This window comes from Vitis riparia, chromosome 6 (assembly GCF_004353265.1).
Source record: "Vitis riparia cultivar Riparia Gloire de Montpellier isolate 1030 chromosome 6, EGFV_Vit.rip_1.0, whole genome shotgun sequence".
Taxonomy (NCBI): Eukaryota; Viridiplantae; Streptophyta; class Magnoliopsida; order Vitales; family Vitaceae; genus Vitis; species Vitis riparia.
Window position 1 is genome coordinate 376,974 of NC_048436.1, and position 12,735 is coordinate 389,708.

The 12,735-nt window shown below is 28.6% G+C and overlaps 1 protein-coding gene across 1 annotated transcript; it reads right to left on the reverse strand.

The window, feature by feature from the left end:
- Positions 1–3,147: 3,147 nt before the first annotated feature.
- On the reverse strand, positions 3,148–4,381 carry LOC117916574 (secoisolariciresinol dehydrogenase-like). Its single transcript, XM_034832683.1, has 3 exons — positions 4,262–4,381; positions 3,722–4,110; positions 3,148–3,627 (listed from the first exon to the last, which is right to left on the reverse strand). The coding sequence occupies exons 1-3, from the start codon at positions 4,297–4,299 to the stop codon at positions 3,248–3,250; spliced, it is 807 nt and encodes a 268-aa protein (XP_034688574.1). The 5' UTR covers positions 4,300–4,381; the 3' UTR covers positions 3,148–3,247.
- Between the last annotated feature and the right edge of the window lie 8,354 nt (positions 4,382–12,735).

Sequence of the window (12,735 nt, forward strand, 5' to 3'; positions counted from 1 at the left end):
AGTTTTCATTAGAAATTTGACATTTGTATTAACAAACACCTTATGATGATCTTGACTATAAATGTTATGATTCCTAATAATATCCCTAAAAGTATTGTAGGAAAAAATGAGAAATTTGTCATCGATCTCACTATGCCCATCAAAGTTTTATTTCTTTTTTCTTTCACTCCATTTTGCAATGGAGTCCATGGTGCACACAACTGGGATATAATTCTCGTGCTCTCTAAGGAAAGAATCAAACCAATTAGACATGACACCTCATCTAATAAAAGTTTCTTGATATGTTTACCCAATTGGTTATTTAATTTTGCCTTAAATTCAAAGAATTTAACCAATGCATCATATTTCCTATACACATATTCAAACCTAGAGTAATAGTGATGAAATACCCACACTTTCCATGCATAAACACAAAAAAGTTAATACACATTAGTATAGACTAACTTCAAACATTCCTTAGCTCTAGCGTTCTTAGTCATTCTATCATCTATATAAAATTCACAAACTGGAAGATCTTCTAGAATCAAATAGTTTAAACTTAACTAGTCTTTAGATCTAATTTAGATTAATATGACCTAAGTCTAGATATCAAATGTTTAAATAGTACTAGGTTCAATCTTGAGATTTGACCATTCTCATCACTTGACAAAGTGATAATGAATACATATAAAAGAAGAAGATATTACATCCCACTAACCTACACAACTATCTTTATAATTGCATCTAAATGCAATCCCATTATATAACCTTCTCATTTGTTGAAAATCTTATAAAGTATTACAAATAGTGGGCCTAGAATCTATCCACCATCAATGGTGAAATCCACTACTGAATATTCAATAAAGAGAGATGATGTATACTTTTCTTTTTCCTTAGGTGAACTAGACATTCTTTTTCTAGTCCCCCAAAAGTTCACAAAGGAATCACCTACCCTTAAGCTTGCTCTCTTATTCCTTTTCCTGAAATTTCCTTATTTGGTGTTGTTGTTCTTCTTCTTAGTAGAAGAACCTGAGAAATCTTTGACTCCTATAGGAACAATATTCCTATGTTCTTTGAGAATCCCCTTAATGATCCCAAAGGAAACTAGAGTCAAAATCATTTATTTTCTTAAGCCTAGTTATTGATAATTTGTTTCATATCACACCTAAGAGCATTTTAGCTAATAATAATGTCAAGAATAATCAAATCTCACTTAAAAAGAAGATACCTAGCACTAATCAAACATATTGATGACATTTGCACCCAGGTCATATTAATCTAAACAGAATCCAATGATTGGTTAAGTCTAAGTCTTGATCATTACAAACTTTGATTTTGTAAGAGTTTCTAGTCTTCAAATCCTATATAGAGGGTAAAATGACTTAGGACCATTTACAACTAAAGGATATAGAGTCAAAGAATATTTGAAGTTACTATAAATTGACATGTGCAACCTTTTAATGTCCATTCATGTAGAGGGTCTGGGTATTTCACTATATTCATTGATGATTACCCTTGGTATGGATATGTTTATCTTATGGATAAGAAATTTGATGCCTTAGATAAAATTAAGGAATTTAAGATGGAATAGGAAAAGTAGTTAGGAAAACATATTACGACACTTCGATTAGATTAAGGTGGAGAGTACATGTGCAATGAATTTGATTATTTTCTTATGGAGTATGAGATAATATCCTAGTTAAGTGCACCTATTACTTCACAACAAAATAAGGTTGTGAAAAAAAAATAAAAATTGAACTCCCATGGACATGATGAGATCAATGATGATTTTCTCAACTCTTCTATATCCTTTCAAGAACATTCCTTGGAATACAATAGTGTATATTCTTTAACTTTTTATTTTGATGATTTTTTTTACTATGTTATTTTGATGTTTTTTGTTATGGTACAAATATACTTGCATTTTCATTATCTTATTTGTATCCAGAACAAAGATTTATCAATATATCTATCCATGGTTTTTCATACTCATATTGTGTTCAATGATTAATTTATTACTTTATCAATTTTGCAACAAAAATAAGGAGATATATTCTTTTTGGATATTTATACCTAACATGCATCTTAGGCATTATTTTGTGACCTATTACTTAAATTCTTATATTTTTTTTCCACCAATTTCTTTTCCCTGGTATTTGCTTTGATTCATGTGTGCAAATCATAAATTTTCTTGCTTCAAAAATCATTGGATGCGTTATGGATATTGTACATCTAATATTAGGTGTTTGGTTGGGACAAGTGATATTAAGAGATTTATAAACTCTATTTGAGATTATGGAAGAATTTATGTAATCTATATTTTGTTACAAAATTGTCAAAGGAGGGAATTGTTAGTGCATTCGGTTTCTTAGTTTAAATTGATAATTTTTATTCCATTCATCCCGCCTTATGATATTTCATATTTATTATCTTACACTCCATTGAGGACTCAAGATTGCTACATGATCCACCAAGGATAGTAGAAAATATATAGAAAGGTTTGAAAAAGGTTAATAATTCTAATATGGCACACAAGACTTTAGTGTATTTTTAATTCAGCATAAGGTTTTTAATTTTTAAAATAAAAATATGATCGACTTGCATTTAAGCACTTGCAAGAATAGCTCAATTGCTTTTACCAACCAAAATGTAAATATTATGATTTTTTAATTTTTTCTATTTTTTGAAATTGGTTTTTAGAAACTTTAGAATTCTATTCCACTAGTGTTTCATCCCTATAAATATTATATCAAAAAAATATTTTTCTTTTATTTTTGGAACAAGTGTTGTTAGCCTTTCATGTATCATGATACTCTTAAAGAGTTTGTGATTCTTTCTCTTTGGTTTGTGAGAGAATTCCACATCTCCTCAAGGGGTTGAGGTATCCATTGGGAGCAAGCATGATGTTGCATTGCAAATATAAAGATTAGTATAGGTTCTAAGTTATAAGTCCTAAGGATAACATCTGTTTTGTGGTTTCTAAACTCTATGGTTTTTACTATTGCAAAGTCTCTAAGAGATTTTGTGGGTGGTGTGTGAATGTTTTTGTTTTTTGTTTTTGTTTTTTAGTTTTTATTTTTTATTTTTTATGTAAATGTGTGTACCCTTGTGCAATCAAATTTCTCTATTTTATCTTTAATTCTTTAAGAGAAATTTTGAAATAAAAAATTGAGCTAGAAAAAAAGAACTACAAATTCATTCCCTTGTAGTTTCATGACAACATACATATTGGAATCAATTCATGGATTAAAAACCTTGAATCAGTCCCTCAAAATATACCGAAAGCTGGATTTACTATAGTAAAACCTCCGTCAATTAAAAGATTATGCCCACTCACATACTTGGACTCCTCACTGGCCAAGTAGAGAGCAGCCTCAGCCACATCTTCTGGGTTAAGAACTTTCCCTTTGAGGTTGGAATATACACCAGATGCCCCATCGTCATCCAATTTGAAGAAGTCCTTTGCTAGTGGTGTGACAACCAGATATGGCGACACACAGTTCACACGAATGCCATATTTTCCAAGCTCCACCGCTGCATTCCTCGCAAGTCCCACCACTGCATGCTTCGAACTAGTGTACGCATGAGATGCGACCCCCCCAACAGTGGAACAAACGCTGGCAGTAGTAATTATGCTGCCATTACCAGCTGAAAAATATAAACAGAAAGTGGTAATTAATTGAAGGATAAAAAGCAACATCCGAATTCCAATCAAAACAAAAATCATTCTCAGATATTATACCTGGAATCATCACCCGAGCCGCATGTTTGGTTCCCAAGAAGGCACCCACTACATTCACATTCAGGATTTTCTCAAATTCAGTTTTGTCATTATCAAGGATGTTGGGTTTGGACTCTCCAACTATGCCTGCGTTGTTGAACATAATGTCGAGTTTTCCGTACTTAGCAACAGCAACGTTGATGGCATTTTCAACATCCTTTTCGCTGGTCACGTCGCAGTGGACAAAGGAGGCAGAGGTAGGACTACTCAATTCTTTGCAAACAGATTGGCCTAAGTTGTCTTGGATGTCAGCGATCACAACCTTAGCTCCATGTCTAGAGAAAAGTCTTGCAGTACTCTCCCCGATTCCACTAGCGCCACCAGTAATTAGTGCCACCTTACCTTGTAGCCTATTATGTGTGTATTAGTTTGAACAGAAAAATGAGCTAGACCAAGATATTTGCAAATCAATCTTAAGAAAATCAAAAGAATAACATTCAACAATTAAAAATTAGATTACATTCTATATTTGTAAGAGAACAATAAAACCATTAAGCATACCTTCTGGCTGCAGCTGAGATTTGTGGAATACTTGCCATAGACAAATGCGAATTTCTGAAGCTTCCTTCAGATAAACCTTTACCGATTGCTTGGATGCCTGAGGTGGGGGAATGAAGCTGCCTGAATGATAATTGCAAGCTGATTACATATAGGGTGTCCTGATATGATATGCACACCTTAGAAAAGGACTCATCACCGAAGAAAACGTGGGACATGTTTTTCACTCTTTTGCATTATCGTGTGAAATTTTCTTTATCTTTAGGCAATTTGAGGGTCCTCTCGTGTTTGTTTGTTTTTCTATTTTTATTTTATTTTTTATCATTAAGATTGGTCCACTTTTTTAATATTAAATTTATTTTTTTTTAAAAAAATTCACTCACTTTTTATATTATATCCATCTTTTCAAAAACAAAAAAAAAAATGAGTTCCACGTGGAATCCAACTCTAACCCGACAAAAAAAAATAAGTTCCACGTGCTCCAAGACAAAAAAAAAAAAAGTTCCACGTGCTCTAAGACAAAAAAAAAAAAAAGTTCTCCAATTCAGTTATGTCGGCAGGGATTTATCGGCGTTTTCATTTTGCTTCCGAGGGGATTTGAACCCCAAACCAAAAGGTTTAGGGTTCAATTCACTTGCCACTTGGGCTAACTTGGTCATTGATATATATATTGTGCACTAAACTTATATATGCTTAAACTCATTATATAAAGAAAATATTAAAAGAATATTTTAAAGAGCAAATTAATTATAATTATTTTATAATTAAATGTAAAATTTTCTTTTAATTAATTACCAAAAATATAAAAATTATATAATTTTTTTCATAATGTTTTTAATATCATTAATAATTAATTAAATATTAAAAAATTATATATATATCATAATTTATTTTATAATGTTTAATATAATTGAATTAAATGGATCATATTTTAATATTAATATATATTTTAAAATTAGACATATAATAATCAAATATCATAATATTAGATGTAATTTAATAATAAATGTACACTTATAAAATTCATATTTTTATCGATGCATACGATATTATTATCAAATATGATAAATCATGTTATACATATATCAAAATTTTCAATAAAATAACTTTAAAATGTCTATTATACTTCTAATTATATTATTATGAGGTTTTCTTTACATTTTCATGAGTTTTTAACAATTTTAAGTTTATCGATATTTTTTTTCCAAAATATCCGTCGATATATCTCCGATATATCCGATATATCCCCGATATATCCGATATATCCCCGATATATCCGTAAAATCGAAGTACCGATATATCCGTGATTACCGATATTTTCATCCTTGGTTATATCCATCTTTTCAAAGACAAAAAAAATGAGTTCCACGTGGAATCCAATTTAGGGGATAAGACTAACCTGATAAGAATCATGAACTTCGTTTAACTTAAGAAAATGAGCGAGTATGAATAGATTCAATGTTCTTTCTTTCCTAAAGAAAAACCCTCCCTATGTTGTCAAGTCAAAAAATCAATTTGGGGACAAGATTGTAAACTCATTTCAAAGGAATCATTATTCTTTCACTGTATGATTAGCATAATAAATACACAACATATTGGAGATAAAGTTCTAAAAGTCATTATAGGTGGATAACATTTCTAAATAAAAAATTTATAAATTTGCCTACTATAATAACAACGTCTAATTTACTTGTTTTAAATCATAATATAAATAAATTGTTCAAATTAACATCTTGAAAATGAGTTTATTCAAACTCATTTTTAAGATATATATATATATATATATATATATTGTATGGATAAACTTAAATAAAAAAATTTACTTCATATTTTTTAGTTGTATCAACATTTAAATATTATGCTAATAATATTTCATTAATAAAATTAAAAATATTGGTATTTTAACATATTTACTCCATTTACCATGATTTAATTTGTTATCCAAAAAGATGAAATGGACAATGATTATAAATAAAGTACGACATTTTAAAAGTCTTTTTTAAAACATGTTTTTAAAAAATATAAAAAAATAGGTTAAAAATATTTTAGGTTGTCAGAAAGATATTTATTTTACAAACATTATAAAATATTTTTCATAAATATTTTTTAAATAGAGCTTTAGTCATTTACTATCATTAACCTAAGAAATAACCAAAATGAGAAGAGCTACTATCCAAAATGACTAATATATGTGAGTCAATGCCAAAATTGGTCCCTTAAAGCCAAGTGAATTGTTAGGAAAAAGATGTGGCAACATTATCTTTAGGGTTTTTGAGCCATCAGTTAATATTTTTTTTTCTTTTTCATTGGCTTAAAGAGGTGGAATTTTGTTCTTAAAAAAATAGATTATTTAAAAATAAACATAAAAATACGACACCTATTGTTACACCTTGGATTTTAGACTTATTATTAATCAAATACAAAATTAGTGCTCCCAAAACCTAGGAGACAATAAATAAATAATGATAAGTTTGATTTTTGTCCAAAATGAGGATGTGGAAACCTGTTATGATAAAAAAAATATGTATCATGTGATAAACCTTTGGAACCATTAATTAACAAAATATAATTCATTTTATGTAAAGAAAACCCATACAATATTACTTTGTACATACCAAAACCTCATGGTTCACTAAGGGTAGCTCATACTATAAGTGTACAAAAACAAACATAAATTATACCAGTTCTTCAAAATGATTTCGTCTTCCTATAATACAAAGGTAAGAACCTTAAAACACTCTCAAATAAGCAAAAAAAAAAAAAAAAATCCAATCAATAGCACATGCAAAACTCAAGCATTAACCCTAGTAATTGTCTTTTGACTTGCATCTAGAAATGAAAGGGATAGAATGACTTCACAACTTAGTATGAAAGTTTATAATTATCCTATGCATATTCTTAAAAACCTTGAATTAAACACATAGTAGCATGCATGATAAATATTTTATAACTATTAACAAATATACAATAATTTCAAATATGCATGCATGTTGTTGATGGTTTCATCTCTACTTTGCCTCATCCATTCTCTCACACGTGATAAACTGCTTATCCTTATCAATGTACATATCAACCATCAATACTCTAAAAGATGTTTGACCATAAATAATGACTATTTTAGGACAATCACGTAAGGACATTTCATATACCATGTCTTTTGGGACTCATACCCAAGGGCAAGACTAAACTTGTGTCTTTTGGGACTATAACCCAATGACAAGACTAACCTCATGTCTTTAAGAACTATAACTCAGGGACAGGACCTGTTGGCATCTTAGGTCTAAGTAACAAAAATAATACCAATTTTTACAAAAATTGATAGTTAGGGTTAAAGTACTAACCTTAAGGTTTGGATGTTCCCAAACCTTAAATCCAAGTGTTAAAGAACCAAATCAATGTCATCGAAAGTCTAGTAAACATATGATTTTCCGCTTGATGACTCAACCTCATTCATTAGCACACAAACGATAAGGAGTTTATGAGGGTGGAGACTAGGACTTTCTCTTCTTTTTGGATGGTGGAAGACAAAAGGTGATAAAAACTTTAACCCCTAGGGGGTACTTATAGGTTTCCTAACTAGGCTTAAGTGACTTGAGCTCACATGGGCTGGGGTCACTTAATCTAACCTAAAATGGGTCTTAATTGATTAATTAACCCAACATTGCCTAGTAATTAATCAATTAGCCTAATCTAGAAACATTAATCACTTACTCTTATGCAACCTTTCATGATTACCAATACTTATAACCCATGCTAACAAGGTATATAAGTTCAAAGCAAGGACCACTAAGATCCATAAGAGTATTGGTGTGGACCAGCATTTCTCACATATGTCCCTATTTAATAGCGAGACTCGTTTCTTAGTGAAAATTTGATTTTTGTAAAATTGGAGTCACCACTTATTTTATTTATTTTTAAAAGAAAAAAAAAATAAAACCCTAAAAAGATGACTCCTGATTTGGAAAATCACATTTTTGAAAACCTTAGTTTACGTCTAGGGTCAGGTTACCTATTGGAAAATTATCATAAGATAACACCTCTTTAAGCTCTAAAATAGGTATCTACTAACTAGGTTGAGGTAACAATAACAATTAATCGATAAAACAAGGATACCACATAATAACACGAGTATTGATATCTAAAGCCTAGCGAGATGTTATTCACAAAAAAAAAAAAAAATCAAAGGATACACATAGAAAGAAAAGACAAGCGTACCTAAGCTACAAAACAAAGTGCTTTCATAAAGATGTTAAGGTTTGTTTAGATAATATGACATACATGCATTCCATTTTATTCAAGAAATCAAGCAATGATGAAGGCATGGCTACACATGATCAGGCATGAGAATGTTCACACACATAGTATGTATATTTACAAAGTTAAAGAGATTAAAAGGTGCAAGGAACATACCTTGATAGCTTACATAGCTTACAATGCACTTGCATAAGAATTGAAAGGGTTAGCTCACCACTAGTGATAATGAACAAAATAATTATGATAACAAACAACTGTCATAACTAATCTTATATATACATGGCATGTATATGACTTAAATGAAGTGATGTGAACTCAACAAGTTTGAGTGATAAAAAACATCTAAACTCAAAGATATAAATTTCTAGCTTGCATGAAATCACAATGCAAGTCCTCATAAATTTTAAAAATAAAATAAAAATAGTTTGGGGTATGAAGAAGTACTTACTCTCATATATGACACATCTAAAACTCATTATTAAGGTTAAATTAGTTTACAAGGGAACCAGAGATGCCAAAATTAGTGACTTGGTCAAAGTATTCAACAAATGATTATAACAGTTAGCTTCATTTGAAAAATCCTAAATAAATATCTAAGAGCATTATTTCATTATGATAAAAATTATGTAACATCCTCATTATGTCCATATTACAATATAGAAGCCAAAATCATGTGATGAGATGCTAATTAACATCAAATTAAAAAACAAATTAAACACTACACAGGATTACCGACACGTAGTCAGAACATAAGGCCTTATAAATCAAATCCTAAAAAAAAATATCTAGAAGGGAAATTTTATTATAAAAAAAATGAAGAGACTCTCCTATGTGTCTAGATTATCTCCTAAGTGGAAAAATAATTTATTAAGGGCCCAATTAATCCCATTTTTAAAAAATGTTCAAATGGTCCAAAACGAGACAAAATTCTAAGGCATGCACAAACTAAATTAATTAACCTATCTAGAGGTGTGATAAAATCCTACCAAAAATCCTGAAACATGTTCAAAATGTTAATTTATATAAAAAAAAATAGAAAGATAAGTGTGGAAGTATATTATTTTTAAATTTAACCAAACCACCCCTTTGTTCAAAATTAGATTAATATAGTGGGTGTAGGAAGGGAAAAATGTTTCTTTTATTTAGGGAGCTTGTTTTTAATGAAACAAGAAACTAAAATTAACTTCAAGGAGCCTAGAAAAAAAAGTAAAAATATCAAAATAATTTAATAAGCTAACCAAATAAACTAAATTTACAACAATAGTTCAGATGTCCAAAATTGAACGAAAACTGAACCTGCTAAAAGTTTAATTCATATCTCCTATTTGAAAATTGATTTTAAACTTCAATAAAATTCTAAAAATATATTCAAGGAGTATACAATGTCATACAATTACAAGAAAGATTTTATAAACATTTCAAATATCTCAAATCAAAATTTTATTACAAAGGCATAGTATGCCGAACAAAGTGACTACAATATTTGATTCACCAACTCCATGAATAAAAACTAATTGCAATATTCAGCAAAACCCTAATGATTAAAGATATGCAATTTTCAAACCCTTCAAGAATCAACCCAAAAATCCTTTGTTCATCAAAATATTAAAATGTATCAAAATTTCATATTGAATCATGAAAAAGAAAGAGATCAAATATCCATAATCAAGAAAACCAAGAAAGCTTAAGAACTTCTCTAACTGTTCTCTAAGTGTTTGAAGTGACAAATGCAAATGATGTCCATGCTCTTAGAATATATCAAAATATCATCCATAAACACTACCACAAAACAATCCAAGTAAGGTCAAAAAATGATTCACCGTATCCAAGAATGCAGTTGGAGTATTAGCTAATCCAAATGGCATGACAACAAACTCATAATGTCCATACTTTGTATGAAATGCAGTCTTTGGAATATTTGATTCTCATATCCTCAATTGATGGTAGGGAAAAGTGCTCATAAAGAATAATGTATGAAATAAGGATAAATAAAAGTTAAACTAGAATATCATTAAATGAATTATGTATTCCAAATCTATTACTTCATATCATGCTTTTAAGGTTTCTATCATCACATAAAATTATCCTCCAAATATTCATTTGAATAGTAATTAAATAAGAATCTCATGATTGTCATTTAATTTTTTTTTTCAATGTTTTAAAATTTTGATATGATACATCACTTATGAAACTACACCTCTTTTTAATAAATAATTTTTAAAGAAATGACTACTCATTTTCTCTTTTGACATTCTTTTCTTTTTTATCCTTTGCCATCCATTTTTGTTTTTCTTCCACATCATGTATTGCTTTTTTTTTTTTTTTAATATATTGAAGCGACTATAGTTCTCTTCTAAAACTTCTTTGATTTCAAAATTTTTGATTTCTTTATCTTTTCATATTTAGTAGTTTTAATCATTTTTAATACATTAAACAAAAAAATAAGAATATATATATATATATATATATAATAAGAACAAATTATATATGTTTAGATAATCAATAAGAATGAATTAAATGTAACATCAATTAAATACAATTGACAAAAAGACACATTAAACACGAAATGATAACACATAATAGATAATTAATAAGAACAAATTAATTATAACATAAACGGTAATTGACAAAAACCTTAAGTTTCTTAATTTTTTTAAATATCTAATGTATATTTTTATGAATCAAAAAAGTATAAACACTCTTGAGTAAAAGATAATTATTCTTGTTTATTGAAAAACAAGTATAGTAAAACTTTGATAAATGAATGCTTGATAAATTAATAACCTCACTTAAATTATAAAACCTTTTGGTCCCAACTCAGGCTAGTGTACTAAATTAATAACCTCACTAAATACGTAAGATAATAATATTTTTAGAAATCCTTAGGGTATATATATATATATATATATATATATATATAGCAAACAAAAATTCATAATATAGCAAATAGAATTTCATAATGTAGTATTGAGTAACTTTTTATAACTTCTATTTTCGTAAGTCAACTCTTCTTAGAATTATTTCATACTTGAAACCTTTTTTATCTTTTATGAAACTTTTCTTTATTTTTTAGGGCATTAAGTTTTGACATCGCATATATTATTTTTAGAAGTCTTTCTACCTTTTACAATTAATAATAATCTTTTATTTTTAGAGTCTTTTTGGCTTTTATGTATTAATTTTTTACCACATCTATTATTTTTTTATTTATAAGTTATACATGTAGAAGTACTGAACAGTAGAAACATAATACTATTTATAAATTAATATATATTTATTTATTAATAATTAATAAATCATTTATTATCCATGAATTAATAACCCCACTAAAATAATAATTTCTCTTGGTTCCAAAAGTATTATTTTATATATAGGGGTTTTACTATACTTAGGGGCATAAAGTAATTTCCTAACTATGAAAGATAAGCATGTATGCTGATGTTCTTAGATAAAAAATGAAATAAGAAAAGATTTCTCTCTTTCTCTATCTCTCTCTCTCTCTCTCTCTCTCTCTCTCTCTCTCTCTCTCTCTCTCTCTCTCTCTCTCTATATATATATATATATATATATATATATATATAAGAGCTAAAAAGGAGAAGAAATGTTTCATACAAACCAATTTGGGAAGGATTTTATCTCACCTTACCTTGGTTGAGAGAAGTTAGCCTCCTAAAGTCACAACCAAGGGATGAAAATATCCACACTAGCTAGGTCTAGTGTGGAATGAATAGTAGGATCCTTAGAAGTATTATGGGTACATTAAACAATTTATCCATGTTTTTTATAATTTGGTAAATTGTTGCATATAAAACATGGTTGTCTTAAACTCAAGCATACCTAACTTTTAAAATTCATTTTGGTTTGGGAATGAATGATTTTATAGTGATGCTAAGGTGCAAAGGAATCTCAATTATGAGCTTGTTTATCTCTTATTACTAATAAGGACTAGCAATCTCTGGGTTGAGGGATATGATTAGCTCTCAAATCACCAATTTATAAATGCTAAAAAGATAGATTTTGATACAACTTGAGTGATAGTTGTAGGTCTTTTAACTTAAATATTTTCTAAGTCCTAAATTTAAGTATTGATGAATTTATTTAATAAAGAAAGCATAAAAAAAAGGTAAAATATGCAATTTATAGAGATATCAAAGAAAATTAGTCTTATGGATATGGGAAGCAAGGTGAGGAAGGTTAAATGCACAAGAAAATATGAAAATTTT